The 26,180-nt window shown below is 38.2% G+C and overlaps 1 protein-coding gene across 3 annotated transcripts in view; it reads right to left on the reverse strand.

Moving 5' to 3' along the window:
• The window catches only part of sorcs3b (sortilin related VPS10 domain containing receptor 3b), a 67,488-nt gene that overhangs the window by 35,466 nt on the left and 5,842 nt on the right, over nucleotides 1–26,180 (reverse strand). For 2 of the 3 annotated variants that reach the window (XM_077581525.1, XM_077581526.1), the window contains 4 exons: nucleotides 7,207–7,274; nucleotides 2,448–2,547; nucleotides 1,215–1,373; nucleotides 1,016–1,089 (listed from right to left, as the gene is read on the reverse strand). In XM_077581525.1, the coding sequence (XP_077437651.1) occupies nucleotides 1,016–1,089; nucleotides 1,215–1,373; nucleotides 2,448–2,547; nucleotides 7,207–7,274 (401 nt within the window). Of the gene's footprint in view, nucleotides 1–1,015; nucleotides 1,090–1,214; nucleotides 1,374–2,447; nucleotides 2,548–7,206; nucleotides 7,275–15,012; nucleotides 15,057–26,180 lie in introns of those variants that run through there. The other variant, XM_077581527.1, reaches the window with a different exon arrangement.

Raw genomic sequence — 26,180 nt, forward strand, 5'->3', positions numbered from 1 at the left:
TCTCGGCTGGCCTGGGAACGCCTTGGGATTCCGTCGGAGGAGCTGGCTGAAGTGGCTGGGGAGAAGGGAGTCTGGGCTTCCCTGCTAAAGCTGCTGCCCCCGCGACCCGACCCCGGATAAGCGGAATTGAAGACGGAACGGATTAAGTTTTAATTTTATGAGAATTAAGTTGCCACAAAAAAAAAGCATATTCTTGAAATAAAAAGTAATTTTTCAAGATAACGTGTGCAGTTTTTTTCAAGTAAAACTGTCAATTTTGGGTTTTAAAGTCATATAAAAAAGAAAAAAATATATGTTTTTATATCAAAGTTTCATATTTTTTTAGATCATTTTACAAGAATATATCATATTAGCGATATAAAAAGACAATTATAATTCTAAGAGCTACATAAAGATATAATATACCTTATAAATGACAAAAAAACAACAATTATTTTTTCCATAAATTGATCACTTCAATCTGGAAAATGTAATGTCATTGTGGCCCTAATGTACCTGAAAATAATCAAGCCACAAAGTAGCAAGGGAAAACTGTATTTTCAAAATTAAAATGCCATAATTATAGCCATAATGTCATATACTATGGACAATTTTTTTTATTTAAAAAATAAAGATTTTTTAAGTTCAAGATTAAGTTTTAATTTTATGAGAATTAAGTTGTATACTTGCCACAAAAAAAAGCATATTCTTGAGATAAAAAGTCATATTTCAAGATAACTTGTGCATTTTTTCAAGTAAAACTGTCAATTTTGGGTATTAAAGTCATATAAAAAGAAAAAAAAATATGTTTTTATATCAAAGTTTAGATAATTTTACAAGAATATATCATATTAGCGATATAAAAAGACAATTGTAATTTTAAGAGCTCCATAAAGATATAATATACCTTACAAATGACAAAAAAACAACAATTATTTTCTTGTAAATTGATCACTTCAATCTGGAAAATATAATGTCACTGTGGCCCTAATGTACCTGCGCGCGTGTGTGTGTGTGCGTGCCTGCGTGATCGTACCAGTAGAATCGACCCGGCATCACGTTATCGTGCACAAGCTGCCACCTCTTCCCGAAGTCCACGGAGCTGTACAGCTGCAAAGATAATAGCCATAGTAATAACAGCAGGGAAGTAGATAGCGAGCTCGCCCCCGCCGCAATCAAGGCATCCACATGACAATCCCAGCAATTTCGCCAGCGCTTCTGCTCTTAAAATCCACCTTGCTGTCGTGACTGTAGGCCAAGATCCAGTTCTCCTGCGCGGGGTGGAAGAGAAGGCTGAGGACGTTGAAGCTAATGGGATGCTTCTCGAAGCTCGCCCCCTCGTCCGAACTGATCAGAACGGCGCTCTCCACCTCCGGGTCGCTCAGCATCATTATCTGAAGAACAGAGGAGGGATGCGGCATCAGAGCGACAGACATTTCACAGCAGTTGAGCCGATCACAAGTAGAGTGTGCTAATTTCGTTAGCCTAAAAGCTAAATTGCCTAATTCATTTTTGATTTTTTTTTTTTTTATGAAAACGGAAATAAAAACAAACAAGAAGAGTTGATTCAACCTGTGCAGATTACTATGGTAACTGGATGATTGAAAATCTACACAGACACAAAGACAACAAACAAATTTAAGCACGCTAGGCTAGCAATTTTTAAGATAAGTGCAGAAACAGACTAACAGATTAATACTTGTCTAAATCAAGGTTTCGTTCCAATTTTGACATGTCTGGGCATTCTTTTTTTTTTTTCATTAGCTTAATAGCATAATTGCTGAAATCATTTTTAGAACATTTTTGGAAAACAATAAAGACAAATTCATCAAACAAGAAGTTCAGCCACCATTCAACCTTTGCGGAGTAACATGACATAAATGAAACTAAAGCTAACCATTTTCGATTTAAGAGCAATCCAGCATTCATTCCACATGAATACTAGCCAAAATCTAAATTACATTACACATTTAACAGTCCATTATTTTTTTTTATACTTTGTTAGCCTAATGGCATCATTGGCGAATAATTATTGAACGTTTTCAGAAAACAAGACAAAAGAACAGATTTAACAAACACAAATAATGAATGCTGGTCTAAATCAATATATCCACTTTTGTCATACAATTTGCGGCAGTCCATTATCGCAACAAAGAACCAATTCCCATTTCCAAGATGGCCGCACCCATGAAAACAGGTTTTACCAACTGCTAAAAATTAGCATTAGCATTAGCATTAGTTATTTATAATCGTACTGCTAGATTTGAACCACAATTTGTTAGAATTATTATATATTGTATGCTGAAGAAGTAGTCTTAGTCACAAATCACCGAGATATAAATCCACCAGATTTTAGTGTAATCATAAAACTTTAAATCACTTCCTTGAAAAATGAAAAAAAAAGAAAAAGAGATGAAGTTAGCACACTCAAACTGTAAGTGTAAAAATGATTGAGAGGCTTAGACGACCTTCTGTTTGTTAGTGGGGCACACGTAAAGGTAGCTCAGCACGGTCCTCGAGCCCACTTTGTCGTTGAGCTTCGTGTAGGTGCTTCCATAGTCGCTGGACCTGTGTACGAAAAACACGTAAAAGTTATTCTGCAGTTCAACACAATCACTGCATTGTAGTGAACTGAGATACAATACAAAGGCTGTGTTTGAAGATATAACTTGTGTAGAACGTAGACTGCAAGACAATGGGACCATTTTCCGTCAAATAGCGACAAATTGGACGAAATGCAACAAAAATGACATTACAGTATTGCTCTGTTCAGCCAACATCAAAGGATTTGGGTTATTTTTCATCTAATGTTTTATTTTTCTCTAATAGTGTACTTTTTTTTTCATGGAATATTTTTGGGTTCACCATACCTTGAGTTTCCACTCTCGTAGCTAAAAATATTTTTATCTCAAATCATCCTTCCTCATTGAAATAAATGGAAAAGCCGCTATTCCATTACAACCTCCCTAAAAAAAAGTATTTTATTAATATTATATATTACAGTATATATATAAATTAAATGAATGAAGTCAGTTTTTTTTGTGCCATTTTCTACTTAAATTCCGTTTCCATTGTGCTGCTCCATCTGCCATGTTTGAATGAACGCAAAAAGGAGACGGTCACAACTGCTCATTAACTCATTCACTGCCATTGGTGGCTATAGACGTCAAAAGTTCATGTAAACTATTTCTATTAGTTTAACTTTTTTTTTTTTTCATTTCCTTTAATTTTTTATGAAAACCTAGAAACATTTTTTTTTATTGTACATTTATATCAGATATACAATTTGTGATTAATCGTGAGTCAACTAGTGAAGTGATGCGATTAATTACGATTTAAAATTTTAATCGTCTGACGCCCCAAATTTTATTTTATTTTTTAATTAGGGGCGTCAGGCGATCAAAATTTTCAAATTGTAATTAATCACATGACTTCACTAGGTAACTAATGATTAATCATACATTTTATATCTGTTCTAAATGTACAATAAAAAAAAATCTAGGTTATTATACTCTTGTCAACAAAAGTGGAAAAAAATTAAATCTAATAGAAATAGTTCAAATGAATGTTTGACGTCTATAGCCGTCAATGGCAGTGAATGATTTAAGCCGAATTAGTACGAGTCATTCTTCGGACTTATTAAGGCAAAAACAATGTGGTGATTTTTCCTCATTTCCTTTTCGTTTGACATTAAACTTCAAGTGGGTGTGGCATCAAACAGCTTGAAATTGGATTTCATTGGTGACATTATGAAAACATGTCATGCGAAACCTGAGAAATTATCGCTTGAGCTTCGTTCAGTCTACATGCTGCTGTCACTTCTCCATGTCCCTTCCATGACAAGGGTAAATGCGCTTGTCATCCGGATCCTCATAGAACACCCCCCCCCCTCCCCCATGAATCCGCACCATCCGTTCTTCCTGAGTGGCTGCAAATATAATTTCACTACATAATTGGATAGATATCCAAGCAATGTCTGCTATCATTGTCTGCGCATTAATCTGAAGTGTCCCATTTGCTGTTGACATTGTTTACAAAGACTTACCCCCCTAAACACATTTGTGCGGCCTAAGTGCCGCTTTCAGACGCCACATCGGAATGAGAGCGAGGGGGGGGGGGGGCGGTGGGTGGTGGTGGAGTTGAGTTAGCAGGAAAAGAGGCTGTCGTTTGAAAACACAAGAGGACGGGTGCGAGTCGCCACATCGATCCAAACATCAACATTTGAAATCTCCACCGACGGCGGCCGGCAAGCGATTGTGGCCATCAATCATCTTATCGCAGAAATCATGCATGCCCACTTTTGGTTTTCACCTGCACTAAGCGCCTCAGGTGTGCAGTAATTGACTTAAGGGTATATGGCGTTGTGATGCAGACACCTCCATGATGGAGGATCTCCAATATGTTACAAGGGGATTTAAAAAAAAAAGTGTCCAGTTGAGTGTATATCTTTGCGGCGCCTCTGGTGAAACTGATATTTATTTGAAACTCTACGGACTGATGTGTCTCACAGTTAAATTACTTCTCTTCAGTCTGGGAGAAAGCGAGGATATGGCGGGGGGGGGGGAGGGGGGTTAAAAGGCTGGATTGAGTTCTGTGGTATTATCCTTGATGAAATGAATTCTTATTTATGAGCCTGACGGGCGCGCACGCGAAAATCCGCCCTTCAGTATAATTGCGACGCCACGCGATTGCTATAGCGGCGACTCAATTACACGTGACAAGGGGAAACTAAGCATGTGAACAAGATGGCATCGATTGGACTTGTGATGTGATGCCACCTTGTTCCATTAGAGCAGCATTTCGCAACCTTTATTGAGCCAAGAGCTCATATGGTTAAAAAATAAATAAATAAATAAAAAGGGATAAAAAGCATGTTTTTTTTTTTTCAAGCAAAACAGTGGCTTTGACGCTAATATTTATTGCTTTTGTGACACTTTACCACCTGACTTCGAGTGGCTCCTTGAGTAATTTAAAAAAATATATATATATAATTTTTTTTGTTTGCAGGCCAAATATAGATAAATAGAAAGTGCAAAATGAGCACACTCGCAAGGAGCATGGAGCTACAGTAACTTCTCTCAACCAGAATGACCCTGAGGACGGTTTTAAGTTGCATAAAAAACAAACAAAAAAAAAAACTTTTTGAAATGTTTCCTTTAAATTTATACCTCCCTGACTTAATTAACTCATTCACTGCCATTGACGGCTATAGACGTCAAAAATTCATTTGCACTATTTCTATTATTTTTGTTCCATTTTTGTTAACAAGAGTATTAAAAACTAGAATTTTTTTATTGTACATTTAGAACAGATATCAAATTTGTGATTAATCGTGAGTTAACTAGTAAAGTCATGCGATTAATTACGATTACAAATTCTAATCACCTGACACCCCTAATTTTTAACAATCTTTTTTAAAATCTTTTCTTTTTTTAAAACAAAAAAACAAAAAAGAAGAAAAAAAGATTGTTGAAAATTAGGGGCGTCAGGTGATTAAAATTAATTGTAACTAATCGCGTGACACTCGTTAACTCACGATTTAAAAAGAAAAGATTATTTAAAAATTAGGCGTCAATGGCGGTGAATGAGTTAATTAAAACCACATCATTCGCATTATAATTACTGAATGCTAATTATAATCATCTTTGTTTGTACCTAATGATGTGTCCGGAGTTTGCTAGTTTTGTTTGCTCGAGTATTGAGACAAGCGCGAGTGTTTTTTTTTTTTTTTTTTTTTTACCATTTTCTTCTCACAATCCAAAACCTTGGTGTTCATTGCAACTCATTTTATAATTGAACTGTCACCGAACACCAGCATTGATCTGCTTGCATGACTGAAAGGAAATTTGAATGTTTTCTTTTGTTGTGTTTGTGTGAGAAGACGGATGTGCGAGAGGTACCGGTAGCAGCAGGCAAACTGCGGTCACACCGTTGAGCAGACTTTTTTTTTTTTTTGTCAGTCCCGCTAGCAAAGTTAATGTGCAAATGGACAAAAACTCTGCTGCCATCCATCTGCTTCTCCATCTCCAAGCGCACCCCATTTTTGAACGGTTATGACTCCCGACGGGTCTTCAACTACTTCAAGTAGTTTATTTACAAAGTAGTTTGTTTCCAAAGGCATATTTGCCCTAAAACTAATGGAAGATTTGAAAATGGCTGTCATCAAACGCTTACTGCATGAGAAGACGAAGAATTACCTGACACATTTTGCTTTTTAAAGGGGAAGTCAACACAAAACTTTTTTTTTTTTGGACAATAATATATTTTATGCAGCCCCACTGGTCTAAATATTGTATTCTGGTTAATATTGCATTAGTGGAATATGAGTCAGGCAGCAAAATCCAGCCGTTTTTAGCCATCTCAGGGTGGGGCGACCATTTTGCCGCTTGCTGTCGACTGAAGATGACATCATTGTTGCTCAGGTAACAACCAATCACAGCCCAGCGTAAAAAAAAAAACAGGTGAGCTGTGATTGGTCGCTGTCGACAGCAAGTGTCAAAATGGCCGCCCTCTGAGATGGACAAAAATGGCTTGACATAACTGTTAATCCACAAATGTAATATTAATCAGAATGTCATGTTTAGACTAGTGAGGTTGAGATTGTTGTCAAGAAATGTTTAAGGTTGTCTTCCACTTAAAGCATAAATCGACAATGTAGCGTAACAGCGATAGCTTCGCTAACAAAAAATGCTAAACTGGCCAATGATGACAGCTGGGGAAAAAAACAAAACAAAACAATGCGTTCGCCATGAATCATTCTTGTAGCTGTTTTTCCTCCCTTCAACAGTGCTCAACCAATCGTGTCTTTTTTTTTTTACATTGTGCCGACATTTGCATAAACTGAAAAAAGCAGCGAGCCTGTTTTGATAAAATAAAGGGGGGGGGGGGGGACTACAGGTAACTGTTTTTAAATGTAGGGAGTAAAACTAAAAATTTGTCATTAAAATAGATACTCACGTAAAGATACCTGAAAAATGTACAGCACGCCGCTGAGAATTGCTCGGCTTCACAGCAGGTGCTTTATTAAAAACATACGTCATATACACGTCCAATGCATCTTCATTCTTCATCCTCTGGCGAGCGCCTGCGCACTATAAATCACGCCGGAATGCCGCGCCTATCTCTGAATATATCTCCCTTAGCTTTGTGCTTTTGCATGTTTATCGAATTAGCGGCGGCGACGCGCCACCGCCTCGCTGCGCCGTGACGTGATTGAAAGCAACGCACCTCCACAGAGAGCTCTCGGTCACGGCGCCCAGGTTGAAGTCGTACAGCTTCGTCAGGATGAGGATCACCTGCAACGGAAGACAATCGTTTCATTACACGGGAGGGAAGATTGACAGGGTTTCACTTTGTTAGAGAATGTACACCTGCATTAGCTAATGCGGTGGTGTCCAAACTACAGCTGGGGGCCATTTGTGGTCCCGCCGTCCATATTTTTAGCGGCCCGCGGCATATTCCCCCAAAAAATTTTGTCCATGGCCAGCAAAGAATGGAGAACAAAAATACTTCATGTTTCAGAAACAAATTTTTTTTCTGGGTTTGGTCATGTGAAGTTAGCAAACTGAGCCATGATTGGTCACTACCCATTTCCTGAGCATGCGTCATATTCAGTCGACAGCAAGTGGCATTTATTTTTTTTAACAGTATTAATTGTACATGAAACATTAATCGTAGATCAAATATTTTCTTCTTATTGCTAAAAATGGCTAAATGAGTCAAGTACTGTATCCCTTTAACTCATCCACTCCCAAAAACGTATTTACACGTTTATGTTTATTTTTATGTTGAAGCATACAGAAGGCTTTGATGCAGTTTCTGCCATGAAGAGGTGGCTTAAAGCAATGGTAGTTATTACAAAAAAAGGACCAGCAGGTGGCAGCAAAGTATAAGGTTTGTGAATAATGATGAAACTAAGCTATATTCGAACGCTAATTCATGCAAAACGGAAACAGATACAAATATATAGATATAAAGAGACTCTAATCTTTCTTTTGGTAGGTTCCATGTTTTATAGAAATAAAACACAATTACAAAACACTGCCAGCAGGTTGCAGCAGAGTATAAGAGATCAGCCATGTTGCATCAATCTCTTTTTGCCAGCGTTTTCACCAAGAATGTGAATATTGATGGAACTTAGCTATATTCTAATGCTAATTGCTGTAAAACTGAAACAGATACAAAGATAGTTGTTGTTGTTTTTTCAAAATGAAAGAAGAAACTCTAAGTTTTTTTTTGGTAGGTTCCATGTTTTTATAACACAATATTCTGTGGGCCTTGCAAAATCAGCCCAAATCCAGTAAAACAGCCGGGAGCGAAGGGGATTGCTTCAGTGAAAATGGCTGGGAGTGAATGCAATTCTGGTGAAATTGATCAAGGTACGGGCAGACAGATTCCTTGCCAACTTTGTGCCAGCTTGCGGTACCATACAAACGTATTTAGCACGTTTCTATGAATTCACAGGGGACGGGTGGAGCCGCTTTCATTGGGCTGGAAACAAATCGGCTGTGTTCACTTCCACAACGGCACAAAGGAAAACAAAAATACCAACAGAAATAAAATGCCACCAATTTGCAGTTACACCGCTTTTGCACAAAAAAAAAACAAAACAAACTATGATCTCACTCAATTTTTCACAACTTTTACAATTCTACTCTACAAGTCTACCACATGGCTTTTGTAATGAGTGCCAACTCCAAGTGTATCCCAATGACAAGGCATGCTCATATTGCGACATTAACAGAATAAATGCAAGACTGTGTGTGTGTGTGTGTGTGTGTGTATCTCATTTGGAATGACAGCAGAAAAAGTCTGCACAAAACATAATTGTTCAGCGAACAATGAAAATGGCTCTGTGTTGTTGTTTTTCATACACTTTTTGTCTGTTAGCTGAACGTGATGCATTTGGCTAATTGGAGGACGTCCAGTACGTGCATGTTCTCTGGACAATGCGTTTCTGGGGAGCCGGGATTGTGGCCCATAAAAGGCTGCCAAGGCACAGAGGGCACAGTGGAATGCTGTGCAAACACATTATTGTCACTCCAATGGTATTATAAAAGACCACCCCATGGGGATGATCATAACTCAGCCTCGGAAGTAGTGGACGGGGGTGGGTGGGGTGGGGGGGTTGTTTAACAAAGAGGCCGGAGGGAAGGAGCGAGCTGGAATAACAATCAAGGAGGAGAAACATGGCATATCAGGACTAAATTTCATAAAGCCAGGAAGATGGGTCACAAGCTCAATTACAGTTAGTTTAAACACATTAACCTTGCGGGACCTGCCGAACGACTCATTAAAGCTGAAAAAAAGCCGCCGCGCATTCGGCAGAACAAAAGACGTGTCTTTAAGACGCCTTTGAAGACGTTAAAAACCCAATTGACCCGCCTTCAAACACAGCCCGTGCGCTCGGCCGGGACTGGCCGCATTAAGGGTTAATTAACCAATCACAGAGAGAGATAAGCATTTGCATAACTAAATGCATCACGTCTGGCAGGTCCGAAGGCCCGAGTCAGAATCAATTTGGTGTAAAGACTTCCTTAAACGGCTGTGATGTCAGGCCTAAATGCCCGCTTTGAGAAAAGCGATACAAAGAGGAAAGATCTGTTGATCGTTTGTCTCCCTGCCGCGAACAGCCAAAGTTAAACGCGGAATTGATTTGATCTGAGAGAAGCGAAGGAGTGCCAACAAATTAAATGACGGTAAACGGTTGCGTTTATAGCTTTGATTATGAGGATTTGATGGAAAGTAGTGCGAAGTTGGTTGGAAAAAGTAGAAATAGCTTATTGTCTTTACTCACTTGGCCTGAACAGTTAATCAAATTCTAATTGACATTACAATGTAGCAAAATGCAATTTTCAAATAGAAAAAGCTGCAATTTTGAGAAACAAAAAGCATTTTGGTTGTTAGGTTTCATTGTTTATATACAGTGGACCTCTGTCCGCTATTCACAGGGGAAAAAGGCCGAAAGTTGCAAAAGTCTGAATATATTAAACGGCCATTGAAATTTGCTGGGAAAAAAATAATTTACAAAAAACAATTTTACCCTCCGAAAAATCTTTAAAAAAAACACTGATAAACCTAAAAAAATTAAATTACCCCCCCCCCCCCCCAAAAAAAAAAAAGTTACAGTATTTAATATAAAAAAATAATCTGCTTCATTTTTTTAATAATAAAAAAAACTTTAAAAATGCTTTAAAAATAAATTGCCAATTAACACGAACATCAGGGGTTGGCTCTCCCAAAATGACCCAAATATTTGTTAAATATTGTTAATAAAAAAATCTGCAAATATATAAATCTGCAGATGATGCAGAACCATGAGTAAATAGGTATGGTACATTTATTTTATTTTATTATTTACATAGTGTGTTGATGAGTTGAATGCCTAAGAAGTACAGTCCACTTGTTTACACAAAACAAGAAACGTTGAAGTGATAAAGCCACAGACTTATTTGCATTGTTAGTAATCTGATTTATTACCTTTCAACCACACTTGTCTGGTGGAATTTTGTAAAGTTGCTATAGTGAACGCACTCACTGCCTCTGACGGCTATTGACGTCAAAGGTCCATTTGAAACGGGCTGGCAGTGAATACGTTAACAACTGTAATTGAAGTAGTTAACTCTTTCAAACAAGAAAAACGTATAAATAATTTTTTAAATAATTTGTCCTGCACTCCCAAAAACGTATTTGTACGTTTTTTATGTTGTTGTTTTTTAATGCTAGAGCATACAGAAGGCTTTGATGCAGCTTCTGACCTAATGATAGTTATTACCAAAAAACGGCCAGCAGGTGGCAGCAAAGTAAGGTTTGTGAATAATGATGAAACTTTGCTATATTCGAACGCTAATTCATGCAAAACGTAAACAGATACAAATATATAGATATAAAGAGACTCTAATCTTTCTTTTGGTAGGTTCCATGTTTTATAGAAATAAAACACAATAGTCTGTGGGCTTTGCAAAATCAGTCAAAAAAAACAGCCAGGAGCGAAGGGGGTTGCTTCAGTGAAAATGGCTGGGAGTAAATGTTAATTTATGGTTCATTTGCCTTTATTTGAATGTAAGCCTAACCTACTGTATGAGACCAAAACTTTGATGTAAAATAAGTCTGATGTTGAATTTATTGCTAGTGCGCGTAAAAATAAAATACATGGCAAGCGGGAAAATAAATACAGTAATCGCATATTAAATCGCAATCGCAATATTGAGGGGTAAAAAAGCCATACTTAGATTATTTTTCAAAATCATTCAGCCCTTCTCTCTGCCTTCATGTTTGTGCTTCTGCCTCATTAACAAGAGGCGACCCTTGGAGTCGGGTCAGCAAAGATCTACCTCGGAGACCGACAGACTAGTGAGGCAGATGACTGTTTGCATGATTTGTCCCTGAGTGGATCCATCAAGAGTACATCGCCGGAGACTGTTCCCACGTCTTCACTTCACTGTTATTGATAGGCTCCGTAACTGTGGATGCAGTCAATAGGGAGTTCTAATATATATGCAAATGGAAGTGGGGCACATCACGAGTGGGACGAAATAACACGACAAATGAAGCCAAATTAGTGGCAAAATGCTACGTGTTTTTGAGACGGCTTGGCTTTTTATTTAAATAAGAGGGGGGGGGGAAACAAATAACCCAAAATGGCTTCCGGTATAATTCCAAAGGCTTGGAGGCAAATAGCATTTCCATGCATCTCGTTGCTCACTTGCAAACATGAAATTAAGTAAGAACCCGGCGAGGGCAAAAGCAGTGCATTTATTCATGTTTATGTTTTATTGATGTGCGCAAAGGGAGCTTTTGCCCCGGGAAAGTCAACCAATCATTTCTTCAGATGGGCTCCACATGCACCCTCCGAGGAGTTGGTTTTAAGTCATCCGTTTATCCAAATCTTCTATTCTGGTCTGCTTCTTTTCTCTTTCTTTGCCAGCTTTTCTCACTTGCATCACAATTCCATTGAGGAATCCGCGCACACACACACACGCGTACAGAAAAACATTAAAGGCCTGTCAAAGTCATGTGCACTTTGACCCCCGCGGGCAGAAAGCCTCCATGGCAACAAGCATGTCGCAGCCGCTCATCCGAGCCGTCTTACATAAACATCCCAGCATGGAGGCAGCGCTTGCACTGCAACACAATGACTGCTGGACCAAATCAAATGTTTGGGGAAAAAAATTTAATAAATCCAACATCAATCCATTTTTGTTTTTGTTTTCTTTCAAAACAGAAATGCTCGAATTTGTAAAGTGCTTTCAGTGGGACGTGAGATGCATAGCAACGTTACTTTTGCCTACACGGCAAGCAATTTAGCGATGAATCATATTGTGCATACTGCTATTAATAAAATCTTGGTGCACTTTTTCTCATAACTCATTTCAAATGGAAACTGTTGTTAATTCAGCCCCTTGTAAAGCTTCATTAAAGGACCCCCTTCAAATCACAATTCTCGCTAATTGGCCAGTCGAGAACAAAATAAGGGAGAGCACCTTCAGATTGTGCTTTGCCCCTTTTTCTCCGAGGATGGCAAGCAAGAAAGATGTTGTGAGCAATGCCTCCGCTTTCAAGCGGATGCCACACTGTTTTCCAACCAAAACCGGAGGCAACAACTCAAGGTTCTAAATTAATTTCCAGGGGACGCCCACTCGCACCCCCACCTGTGTTGATATGAGTGATTGATGCCAAGCTTCTTTGCCATCAAAACATACAATCGTTACTTATTTACCTTTGGTGGCGTCTGCAAAAGTTCACGGGATTTACATTCTCATGAATATTCATGAGCTTTTTTGTACAGTACTGTATACGAATGACGGCACAGAATAAACATTCCAAGCGAGATTCCCCTGGGGAGAAACCTTCAGCTTGTTCGCTCCTTTAAAAAAAAAAAACAGACAACGACTAATTCTGAAGGTGTCAACGCACAAACGTCGTAAAGCTCCAATCAAACCGAACTGGCCTCGCTTGTCAGATGACTTCACGTTGAGTTAAGCCGGTAGATAGTGGATTGAATTAAACATGACTAGATTCAAACAGGCATCTCCATCTTTCAAAGCAGGTTCGAGATGCAGTCAAGCTAGAAACCACACAGGGACCAAGAGAAGACTTTTTTTTTTTTTTTTTTTGCTCCTATAAGAATCTGAGCTAACATACATTATTACCAGGTCCACTTAGGAAGAATTAGCTAGCAAAAGCACTGTTTTCTTGAAGAATAAGAAGGATGATAACACGGTATATAGGCTTCTTCAAAAAGTTGAAACTTTTTTTTTCGAGAGAGAGAGAGCTCAGTATTGTTCATTCGGTAATTTTACAGATTTGACATATCATTTTTGCTCTCTCTTTTTATTTTTTTAATTGATTTTATTTTTTATTTTTTTTATTTTTTTTTATTTTTTATTTTGGTTATTATTATTATTTATTTATTCTAAATTGTATTATTATTATTATTTTTATAAATAAGTTGAAACATTTTAAAGTAGAAGTCAACCTTAAACATTTCTTGACAATAGTTGGGTTTCCATCCACTCATTTTTATTCAAATTTTCAAGAAATGTGAAAATAAAACTGAATGGAAACGCCAGAAATTCGAAAAAAAAAGGGCCCCAAAAAGTTTTTACGCTTAGAGGGGGCGGATTTTTGAAGCGTGTCGAAAAAAGGAAAACGCTTATTTGATAAAACCGGATACACGTCGCACGTTTTGAGCAGATATTATGTCACACCTTACGTTTGTAGTCCCAAAGCAATGTTGGGCCGATTTAACATTTCAGATTGTTGTCTGATTATTTTCCCATCAGATGTGAGAGGACAAATCTGTTTCAAAACCCCACAGGATAGTCCAATCCATCCAATAATCTGGCCTTTGCTGATTTTGCTTAGAATTAGTGAACCAAATTAGGTCATTTTATGTGTGTACCCCATTTTAGAGTTTTCTGCTCGACCAAGTGAGGAAGATCTTAATTTCCTTAGGTAATAAAGGCACTCTAGGAACGCTCCCAATTTAACTTATTCTCAGACCTGTCATCAACTCCCCATCGTTGCTGCTCCGAATAGGAACACTGAGAAGGTTTTTAAACCAGGAAATCCCCCCCAAAACCCGAAGTTATCTAAATAATGCAGATCCCCGGAGAGCCATAACGCATTTATGTCCATTATCAGACGCTACAGGCTGGCAGAGAATCATCGCTCGCCTCGCCGTGTTACCTTTTCACTTGCCTCTTAGCGCTTTTGTTGCTCAAGTCGTGAAGTTGCGAGGAATAGCAAATAATTTTGACAACCGCTGGCTAGCATGAGTAAACTAGCTAATTAGCATCATTTTTCCACACAGGAAAAACATCACAGGAAGTGGCACGACATTCCCGATCAACTCTATTGCATCAATTTCATTCAACCTCGATAGAGAATCGAACCACGCCGTCTAAACAGCCCTTCGCAAAACAAACATCCCTTAAGAAAAATAGCGTGATCGAAGGCAGGCTAATTGGACCAAATTGATTGTTTATACTTTTGCGGGGTGAAGACATACAACGGTGAGGCGGGTTTTCATCAAATGAAGCCCGCGTGTCCCAAGAGATGCGTACGTTTGCTCATCCTCATGATTCCTGAGCGCAGAGGTTTTGAGCTTGAGAGCTTTCAGCAATCAATTCAGTCCATTATGTGGATGGAGCAGGGGGTCAAATTAATGAAATGGTCCCAATGTAAGAAGGTTTTTCTTCAAGTACAGCTCCATTGCAAAAACAATAACAGACAATAAAATCCGCTGTCTGCCATTAAACAATGTGATTGCGCTGCCCTTAAAAGAAGCTTTGGGACAAATGACAAGGAATTAGGTTTAATGGACACAATGCTCGACTATCTTTGAGTGGCTTTGTAGAAAATGGGGCAAAAGCAAGAAGAGATTTGAAGGCAGACTCATTCAATAGGACATTTCACCATAACGTCGCACGTTCTTCCAGGTCATATCTATCACGGCACCCAGCGCTAGTAATACAAACCGATTGATGTAGCGGGAACAGCTTGAAGGAAGCTTTTAGCTTTCATAGTCACCGTAGTTTGAATGTGTCAGCTGAAAAGAAGATGATCAGTCATTCCCTGTTGTGATTGGACCATTTCCGGGTCACTTCCTGTTGAAACATGTCACTTCCTGTTTAAATCAGGTCACTTCCTGTTCGTGTCTGGGCATTTCCTGGGGCGTACCAAATCATTTGTCCAAGAGTAGTACTTGTACCAGTAGTAGTCGAGACATTTTTGAGATAGCTTTGCGTACACACACAGAAACAAAGTGAAAAGATGACAGTCAGCCCTGATTGGCTGAGACAGTTGTCAGGCAGAAGTGAGAGCCTGGGCAGTCTACCTTAAAAAAACACTATTTAAATAGTAGCCCATTCCGTTCCATTAAAAAAGAAAATTGGGGTAACTGGCTAATTTACATAATAATCGGTGAAATACCGAGTTTCACCAGAGACTTGGAGACTAGGCTGGGCGAAGATCCGGAAGCACTATAAAAGTCACAAGCTAAGCAGAGCTGCATTGTTTTGTTTTCTTCTCTTTTTTGGACACACTGATTACCATTAGCCAACAGTGTTTGCATCGAACAAGCGGGACACTATCCATGATTGTATCTCTAGGCCACATACAGTCTGCTTCAAAAGTATTAGAACGCCAAGGTCAGCTCCTTTGTTTTGAATTGTCTAATGAATGAATGTATTGACATCTAGATGTGTTAAACAACTCAGCACATAGCACATTTTCTACGGGAGAAATGCAAACGGTTTTGAAGCCTGTCGGGGCTCTAAATGCAGCCTCTCCTAGTAATCACGGTAAAAAAATTAAATAAAAAAATCTTTACCCGCCATTGGCCAAGCAGTATGTGTCACTCTCTTGACTAATTAGCTAATTTACTAAAGACTACAAATAGTGTATGTAAGGTGTACAATTGTTGACCATTATCTGTACTTTACAGAAGGTATAAAACACAATATAGTAGTATACACTGGTAACTGGTTTCTCCTGATCAAGATGATGATGCAACTCAGTATTGTGACTTTCCTGACAGCAGCATTACGAGGGATTATTTCTATTTCTAGGTACAAACTGCTTAGCATTTTGGAGACATTCAATAGAACTCAGTCAAAACTCTTCGCAGAGACTTCGAAGAGACTCTGAGCTGCAGCCAAATGGATTTGATTTGTGTTTTTCTGGCTCACGTATTTGCATTATGTAAAGAGAAAACTGGCTTGACTCTTAAAAAAATAAAAAATAAAATAAAAAATTGCGCAACAATGAAGTGTAATCTCATTTAGTCCAGACTGTTTTATGAAGATCACATTTGGCGCTTCCAAATGTTTTAGTACTTGAGTTCACAGGGTGGTGGTGGTGGTGACATTACTTTATATTTCAGAGAGGTGGGGCGGGGGGGGTTGCAATTGTTTTGAGAAACGCTGACCTACTTTTTTCTCCTAATTTATTTTGTTACTTTCACCGTGGCCTTTCATTTGGCTAATTACATGAATGCAACTGCAGAGAAGCACGCAATTGCATCAGTCTGCAGCCAAACGACGAAAACAAGGCTCTTGAGGGTCCAATTGTCAAGGGAAAGAACTTTTTAATAAGTGAACCGAATTTGTGATTCGTAATCCTTTTACATGTCAGTTTAAACTTGGTTTGACATTTCGTGCAAATCAAATCATATCAACGCAGATGCGTTTAATCTGTTAGTGTGTGCAGAGTTTCATCCAAATTTAATGGGAGCATAATACAGGAGAACTCCAACTCATTAAAAGTCCAGGTTGTTTTATTTTAAAATGTGTAAAAAAAAAGAAAAAAAAAAAGAAAGAGGAAGTTACAAAGAAAAAGCTAAATGAAAAACTAATCTCCCTGGCGGATGGATTAAGGAAACGTAATAACCTTTATCGTGGTGTATACCAATCATAATTGCACAAATCAAAGCGCTTGAACACGGCGAGCTGACAAAACAGACACTTTCAGGAATAACAAATCACTGGAAAGTGCACTTGACACATAAACTCGCATTTAGAGTATTAATATTGCACAGATGTACAATCCAATGTTTTCATTATTTATTAACATGAAGTGGAACAATTTGGCGTTCAACCAAAGTGATCTGTCAAAATATGCCTCTGAAGTCAAACGGAAACTTGGAAGTTGAACGTGGGTTGTGCGTGATGCCAAATCAGACCTCTCAATCCTCACTTTATTTTGTAGTTAACGCAGAGGAAACATATTCTTACTCGTTTACATTCTCTACATTCTTCTTCATCTCTAATCTGTGTAGTCCTTTTGCATAGTGCCCCCTAGTGTTCAGACTAAAACAGTACATAAATGCAATGTCTTGCGTTACAGGCTGCATTCAAGTGAAATGCGTGGCAGGACTGTTGAGACTCTAAAAGGTTATTCATTTGAGTGAAAGTTATTAAAGAAAAGTTTGTGTTTTGATGTAATGGTATTTTTACGTATCGGGAATTGGTATTGGCGAGTACTCAAACGGAAGTACTTTGTCGTCAAAAAGGTGGAATCGGTGCAGCTCAAATAATAATCCCAAAATAGGAAATGGGGAAAGCAGGTGGCTGCTCAGTGCAATATGACCAATACACTGAATTATTAAATATCAATTTATATGCAATAAGGACTTTTTCCCAACAGATGTTAACGTAAATAGTTTGTTGTTGATAACATGATGGCTAACTATTAGCATGAAAATGACCAGAGAAGCGCTGTATGGAAAACCTCAAGATATGTGGCACATGCCAAGAGTACTTTTCCTTAGAATGACATTTAATTGTACAATTGTGGCAAATTTGGCAATTATGAATGTTAAAAAAAATATTGTCAGACAGTAATAGTTTCACTTTCACTATCATCATTTAATCATTTTGAATTTAGAACAACTTGGACTTGGTTCAACTTTGGAGGTTCCACTGCAAACCAAAGCTTAAAATTGTGTTCAATACATTTTTATGTTACGGTATTTAAATAAGGCTTATTCGTGTCACATCCCTGTTGATGAAGACTCCCGATCAGGCCAATTATCATTCATCAGGCTAATGCGTCTTGTCATGTTGTCCGCCAACAAAGGTTTGGATTTACAATTTGTCATCATATCTCAATAACCTTGGATATTCATTTCCTCCTCTATGAACACTCATTTGGACTATAACTTTTTTTCTTTTCAAAGCAAATGCAGCCTGTCATTTTAAAGGATTTTGCGGCGAGAAAAGCTATTGAGTGAACTTTTGTGTGCGCGTGTTTTTTTTCTAATGTGTCACTGAGTGTTTGGAAGCTTTCCATCATCATCATCGATTCCGCCGCACCCTTTGTGTGGCACTTTAGGTCGCCCCGATGTAGCATATGAAAAATTGTTTGTTTTTTTTCTCCACTGCAATTGTTATTTTTGGCATGTCAAAATTGCGCGTGCCAGCCCAGAGCAAATCACACACTGGGAGTCACTTCAGTGTAGTACCACATTGTGCCACAACATGTCAGGCAGCATTGAGGTCTCCTGGAAGAGATGCAGTGTCATTAAGAAGAAAGATGAAGAGAAGGTCCCTAACTAATCTCTGTCGAGTTTTGTTGTATGATGTTTGTATGTGTTGCCGCTCCATGAAAAGCAGAAGTTCTTTCAAGTTCTATTTCGTCGGTTTTATAATTCCTGTAACATTTATGCTAATTTACATTAGCCCATCTATGGGATTCCACAGTTTATGTTAGCATTAAGCTAGCCGACTTTCATTTCAATATAGTTTTGTATAATATTTGAGTGTTTAAAATATACATATAATGCTCAATTATCTTGTCTTGGGTGCCAATGTGACAGTAAAGTTCACAGGAGTCACAAAGCAGGCATAAGCTCTAAAAAGTGTGTTTTAATATGGTTCGGTGAGTTTTAAATTTTAATACATTTAGGTGTGTTTAAAGTAAGGGTGTCAAAATTAGTGCGATCATTTTGAGTTAATTTAAAGTTTCTTTAACGCCACTAATTTTTTTAACGTGCTATGATATTATTGACCGCCCCGTACTTGGAAAGTCTGTACTGGGGGAATTCCAGTCCCAACACAGCAGACACGTCCGAGACAAAAATTAGCAATAATACATTTAATAATAATGCATATATTTGTGGAGACTGGGGCCAAGTTATATTTTACAATTTAAAAAATGTGTAGAATTTCACAGGTTACTTCATGTTAAAGATTAGATATCTTAGATAGAATAGATAGATATGAAAAGAAAAATGCACTGGGCTGTCACCAAAGTCTTACAAATGCAATTATGCCATCTAGTGGCAGAGAAATGACCTCAACACAAATCAAAATCACACATTTTTATTTCAATTTTATGACTTATTATGAAATGACTGTATCAATGACTAAAAAAAATTCTGCAATATTTCTATTAGTTTAACGTTTTTTTTCCAAAACAAAAGTATGCAAACTGAAAAAAGTTAAAAAACCCTAGTTTAAAGCAAGTGGGAGGGGTAAAACTATTTAAAATATGAAAACATCAATATATATTATTGTTGATATGGTCTCTATATTGCAGATTTCACCCATTGTGGGTGGGTCTACTCTAGATAATACCCTCCACAACAAAAATGATTTTACTGTTATATATAAGTGTCCACTGAAATGCACACGTGTCAAAAAAATGACATACAGTCATTAAAGTGGAATTGGGCACTGAAATGTAAATCCAGCATGGCAGCAAAGCACTCATCAAGCGTTAATGGAGTCATCTCCTGATGTGACTTTCAAACTCACAAGTTTCCCAATCAAAATAATGCATAAATTTGTTTTCACAACCTAATCACAGAGTTACCTCCGACCACCCCGCAATCGTTATTAAACTAATTAATCACATGCAAACTTGTCAAATAGGGTTCTGCGCCCGCTTTGTGGCTTTGATTAATTAATTGAAGCATAAGCGTGCAAGTTGTGAGTGTGTGCGTGTGCGCAGAGGCGGAAGCAAATCAAGCAGTGAACATGAAATTGAAGGTAGACCTTGATATGCACTTTGGGGCAAAACTGAGTGCAGACGACGCTGACGTGATGCATGCACGCATTCCCAAAGCACGAATGATTCATGAAAAAGAGACCGTGTGCATGTGCTTTGAGGAGCAAAATAAAATGGTGCTTCTTTGAATAATTTCTAGAGGGGCGGGCTGGGCAAGGCAGGGTCAGCGTAAACCTGAAGCCAGCATCATCAAGGTGAAACGCAGCCATTTGTCTCAGCAAACGCACAAAAACATCTTCTTGGCTGCGGATACCTGCAGCGTCCGTCCAACTTGAAGACGCCGTTTTTATCAGCGGCTAACAATCACATCAGTGGGGAGTGAGGCCCCTCCGGGCTCTGGATTAATGAACACGTGCTCTGTGCTGACACCCAGAGGAAGCACCGTAATGCATCAGGATGACTTGAAAAGAAAAGAAAAACACCTGCAGACAAGGGTTGGACAGTTAATCGAATTTGAATTGTTATCACAATTTTGGCAGCTGCGATTACATTAATCTGATCGTTGGCCATTTTTGCTAATAAAATGTGGGCGGGCTCTGCTGCATATCTAATCGTAGTCAAGCATGTTCTTAAAACTCATTTGCTCCCAAAAACAAATCAATATTTTCTATTTTAAATGTTTTAACTGTCCCATAGACATATGTATACGTTTTTTTATGGGGGTTTTTCTATGCTAGAGCATATAGAAGGGTTTGACGCAGCCTCTTATTTGCAGAGAACGGTTGAAGAAATGGTAGTTATTACAAAAACGGCCAACAGGTGGCAGCATAGTATAAGAGAACAACCAGGGCCATGTTGAAAAAATACATTGACAGCAATACAAATAGCGTTAGTAGACTTTTACTTTTAAGTTGGCCCGCATCGTGATGTGATGGCTAGCTTGGCTTCTTTTTTCAATATTTTTTATTCATTTATCGTAGTTTTTATTGACATTGCATAGTTGCGACCAACATCAACACAATGCAATCCAGAACTCATATTTAATCGCTAATTTAGGATGCTAAGAAACCGCTAGTTAATTACGCCGTCATTTTATGGTACGGCAAAAAACTCAGACATTAGTGGCTAGCTGTTAGCTGTTAGCATTAGCAACGAGTGGATAGCTGGTAACAGTAAATGAGTTTGGCAGCTGGTACCTAGATAAATGTCAAATTATTTGGTAAATTCGATTTTTTTTTCTTTATTAATCAGCATATATTCTAAAATGGCGATCCATTGGTTTTCAAATGTCATATTGCGTTAACCTGTTTGCATATAAGCCCTATGGCTGTATTATACTGCCCCCAGGTGGCCAAGGCACACAGACAAGATGGAGCAGCACAATGTCCACTGAACTGAAGCCAAAAATTGGTCGAAAACAATTGAATTCTTAACATTTGATTTAATTATGCCGTTCAAGTGCTTGTCATTGGCATTGGTTAGCAGACTTAAATATTCTGCAAGGTTAGGAACTTAAGCCGGCCACAATCAATAGCGGTGATGATAATGTGCCAAATGGCCGCGTGTAATGTCATGGTGTCACCTGTGATGACAAACCTGTGAGGAACCATCACGGTACGCAGCAGTTAAATGGCTCTTTGTAGCAATTGTTTTTTACCGTCTGACGTGATGCGACTTGCCATCACGCTTTAATCGGTGAGCACCGTCTAAAGGTCAAATCTCTGAGATTGGATTGATATTCATTGCTGATATTCATTTTTAGATATTATGTTGCCATGTGACAGGACGGTGAGCTAGCGTTTAGCATGTCTGCCTTACAGCTGAGAAGTTCTGGGTTTGAATCGTAACTCAGTTTTTTTTTTTTCTTTGTATACCAAAATTCAAATTAAGAATCTCTCAGCTCATATTTAAAAGACCATATCAATGTACAATAAAAAATACATGGTCACATTATGCTAAATAACAAATGAGATGCGCAACAGAACAAGTTTTATGGAGTTAAATATAAATGTAAAATGCTCGAGAACATCTTTGCAACCTTTACAAACCATGAAGAAAAAAAGTCTACGTTCACTCACAAGCCTTTGTTGCCCAGTGAGACCCAAGATTATGTCAACAAATATCCGTAGTAACTTTAATATACCAGAAATTAAGACTATTGAAATCATCACTCGCCGAATCAGTGATAATTTCGTCGCCGGAAAAATTTTGTCACCCAAAACATTTTTCAGACGAAAATGAAACGAAAACTAAAATAGAAGCCAATCATTGAGACGATGACAATAACTAAAATTGACTGACAATTTCGTCAATGACTAAAAGGAAAACAATACAGTGACGAAAATTCACAAAATCCAATTAAACCCGGGTGGCAGAAAAGAACCACTTAGAAACTTTTCACTGCACTTTATGTAATATTCTAATACCTTCCCAGAGAAAAAAAAATAGTAACGCACTTTTTTTTTTTAAGCCTCCCATGATGCGCGTGCACATTGGGAATGAGATCTGCACGATTCACGTAGGGTCGCCGCTAATTAAAAAAAAAAAAATGGTGTGAGTGAATTTCATGCCTATTCCAAGGTTATTTTACAATTCTTTAGTCTGACAGTAAACTTCAGCTGAGTGACAGTAAACAGCTTGCAGCCTCTCTCTTTGGGATTATTGACTAATTATATGTGTCCAACTGCGGCTTGTTGTGAAATGAGCGACTACATTTTGTGACGTGAATACTGTACTTCTCTTATGCCGCCGATAAAGCATTGTTAACTTTGTAAGACACTTTATTTTCAGTTCTTGTGTTGGATCTCATTATCTTGCGCAGGTTTACCTCACCCTGTCGGATATAAAGTGATATATCCCGCACTGAGATACGCCACCCGTGATGATGACAATCACAAATGCAATTTTCCAATATAGGATTTGCCACAGGAGTTGAATGTTGAAATATTAAAAGCCGCTGCTAACTGATTTCTATCAACTATTCAGGATCCAAAATCGTTTCAAATCAAGGCCATGTAAAAGTGTGGTGCAAAATTAACATACATTGGCTGGATTAATGACAAAACTAAATAGTTGATGTCCAATGAGAGGAAACTGTGGGAAAAGTAAGAAAAAAATAAGAAAATGTTAATCACGATTAGGACATTATTTGTTTTTTGGTACAAAACAAGAAAATGTTTAAATAAGTAAAAAAAAATATTCAGACAAAAACATTTCTTGAAACACTATAATTATGCAAGTTCCTTTTGGACCAAACAAGATTTATTAAATTTGCCATTTTACAATAAAAAAGGTGCAAATGTATAAATTTAAACAACTCAATATTCATATTAAAGGGCATACTTGACTCATTGAGCCATTTTCAGCAGTTAAATACTAATATTTTGTCCAGAATGAATGTGATAACTTAATTATTTTTCATGAACAGTATAAATTATACCTTTAAAAACTATTTTTTTTTACTTGCTGTCGACTGAATATGACATCACCTGTGCTGAGGATGTAGTTAACGACCAATCATGGCTCAGTTTGCTGACAGAACCCAGAAAACAGGTGAGCAATGATTGGTCATTACCTACTTCCCCAGCACAGATGATGTCATCATCAATCAACAGCAAATGGAATATTTCGTTTTTAAAAGGTATTAATTGTACAAGAAAAATAATGAAGTTAACAAATTCATACTGGACAAAATATTAACTTTTTACTGCTGAAAATGGCTCAGTGAGTCAATTATCCCTTTAACTCATTCACTCCCAGCCATTTTCACTGAAGCAACCCCCTTCGCACACGGCGGTGTTAACTTGATTTTAACTGATTTTGCAAGGCCCACTGAATATTGCGTTCTATTGCTATAGAAATATGGAACCTACCAAAAGAAAAGTTAGCGTCTCTTCTTTCATTTCCGTTTTGCACTAATTAGCATTAGAGTATAGCTTAAGTTTCATCATTATTCACAAATCGGTTTAAAACAGTGGGTAAAATAGCTTTTTGTAGCATGGCCATGGTTAATCTCTTATACTTTGCTGCCACCTGCTGGCCATTTTTGTAATAACTACCATTGCTTCAAGCATTCTCTTCAATTATGAGGTTGCATCAAAGCCTTCTGTATGCTCTAGCATAAAAATAATAAATAAATAAAATAAAATAAAAACTGGGAGCATGGTAATATTTAAAATAGAACATATTTATACGTTTTTGGGAGCAAATGAGTTAATAATCTTCTATTTTTATCTAGAATTATGCTGATTTTTTTAATTGTGGAGTGTAATAATTGAAATCGCAATTGAATTCCGATTAATTTCACAGCCCTAGTAAAAGTAGTATTTTCCCCTCAGCTATGACTGCAAACAGTGGCGTTCAATGCACTTTTCATCATCCGTTGATGTAACCCACACAAAACTTTGGTCAAACACACCTGTGTGAATTGGGAGCGCCTTCCATTTGATTTTACGGATCAAAGAGCCTCCATGCAAGCAGGCCTGGCATGTTAAATGGAACGGGGCCGTCTGTCTAATGAAGCGGCTTTAAACACAGGTGTCCTCCAGTGCCTTGCCATTTCCCCCACCTTCTTTTATTGTCTATTCATAAGAATGTGATTACACGCAACAAATAACGGCCCCGCTCTGATGAGGTATGCTCACGTCGCCGCCGCCCGAAACGTCTCATCTGGACTGCCGGCAGAAAGGCGAGGGAAGAGCCGACAGAGCTGACAGATTGCTTTGACTCTCGCGTCACCTTTGGACAAAACGAGACATTTCGCCGGCAAATAAAGACCCTCCGTCTCAAAGATATGTGGACGTTCTTTAGTGCAACATAAACGTATAATTGCGCCGACAGAAGCGAGGGGAGTGGGCCGGGCTATCAATAAGGTGCTTATCTGCATCACGGCGTTGCCACTTTGCTCAGATGTCTTTTCCAGGAGTAACAGCGGCCAAGTCCCGTCAGGACCAGCAATTTACTCACATGCCAATAACGTGTTGATCACCAGACTATCAGCTGGTGTGAGGAGGGGGGCTGGGGGAAGGAGGGGGGGTGGGGGTCCTCCTAAAGGCCACATGTGCTTTAAAAAAAAAAAAACTGCACAGTTATATCATAGCTCCTGAGCATCGATGCGAGGCGGGAGATTGAAATATTGATTCAAGCAGCAAGACGTCTGCAGCCAAGTGGCGCCTTTTTTTGTTTTTTGTTGGCACATTTAATGGCGCACATGAGCTCACAACATGATATATATCTCCAGACTATGTTGTCAGCATACACGCACACACACACGAGAGATGGCTATGATTTATACGTTTGTGATGAATACGAATTTGGGTGATTGCATCGACTGTTAATCTGCGTTAAAAATCAAAACTAGAAACATGTTTACTCGCCAAACTTCTGAAAATATAAAATGACAGTAATTAGGCATAGTTGATTAATTGATTAAGCATTTTTGTATAATTGATTGTCGATTAATCCCATCTGGAAGCATCCAGCCATGCATTTTCTATTGCACCTATCCTTATTAGAACCTGCACTGGTCACCAGCCACATACTGACAAGTTAAAAAATGATGTATTGAGACTGTATTATGATTATTTATTTTTTATTAAACCACAAAAACATAGAGTGATTGTCAAGGAAGAGACGGATTAAAAAAAGATGAGTGTGGATATTTTTAGAGGTTGTTGACAATGATCGATCACCCCATTCTCTTGAGTAGTTTGGAGACAGAGACTCTTTAAGTTTAGATAGACCGACTTGACTATTTCGATTAGATAGCTAAATGGACAGATAGCTAGCTAGCTAGCTAGCGAATGGATGAAAAATGGAAAAGTTGCTCCGTTTCAAATTTCAGGGCTAAAAATGCGACCGTTTCAGCTGCAGTGTGGCGCCCTGCCGGGAAAGGTGTTCTTTTGTGGCGATTCAGATTTCAAATTGCAGCAAAACTAACAGCGAAAAGTCGGCCACTTGTGAAAACTAGTTGCAGAACCCGGCACACTGCGCAACAGTTCGATCGGCCGCGTCGCTCGGTGTGTGGCGAGCCTCGTGAGGACAAGCGCAAAATGAAATCAATGATGATCAATAATGAAATTATTATTATTTAGCAATCTTTTAATACGCATACATAATCATCCATTGATTCATTGAATAATCATAGTTTTAATGTTAATCCTGAGTGCACAGTTTAATAAATACAAAAATGAACGCCACATTTTTTTTCCATGCTCCACCCACATCGGAAAAAATGGGCAATAAAGTCT

This window comes from Vanacampus margaritifer, chromosome 12 (genome assembly GCF_051991255.1).
Source record: "Vanacampus margaritifer isolate UIUO_Vmar chromosome 12, RoL_Vmar_1.0, whole genome shotgun sequence".
Classification (NCBI taxonomy): Eukaryota; Metazoa; Chordata; class Actinopteri; order Syngnathiformes; family Syngnathidae; genus Vanacampus; species Vanacampus margaritifer.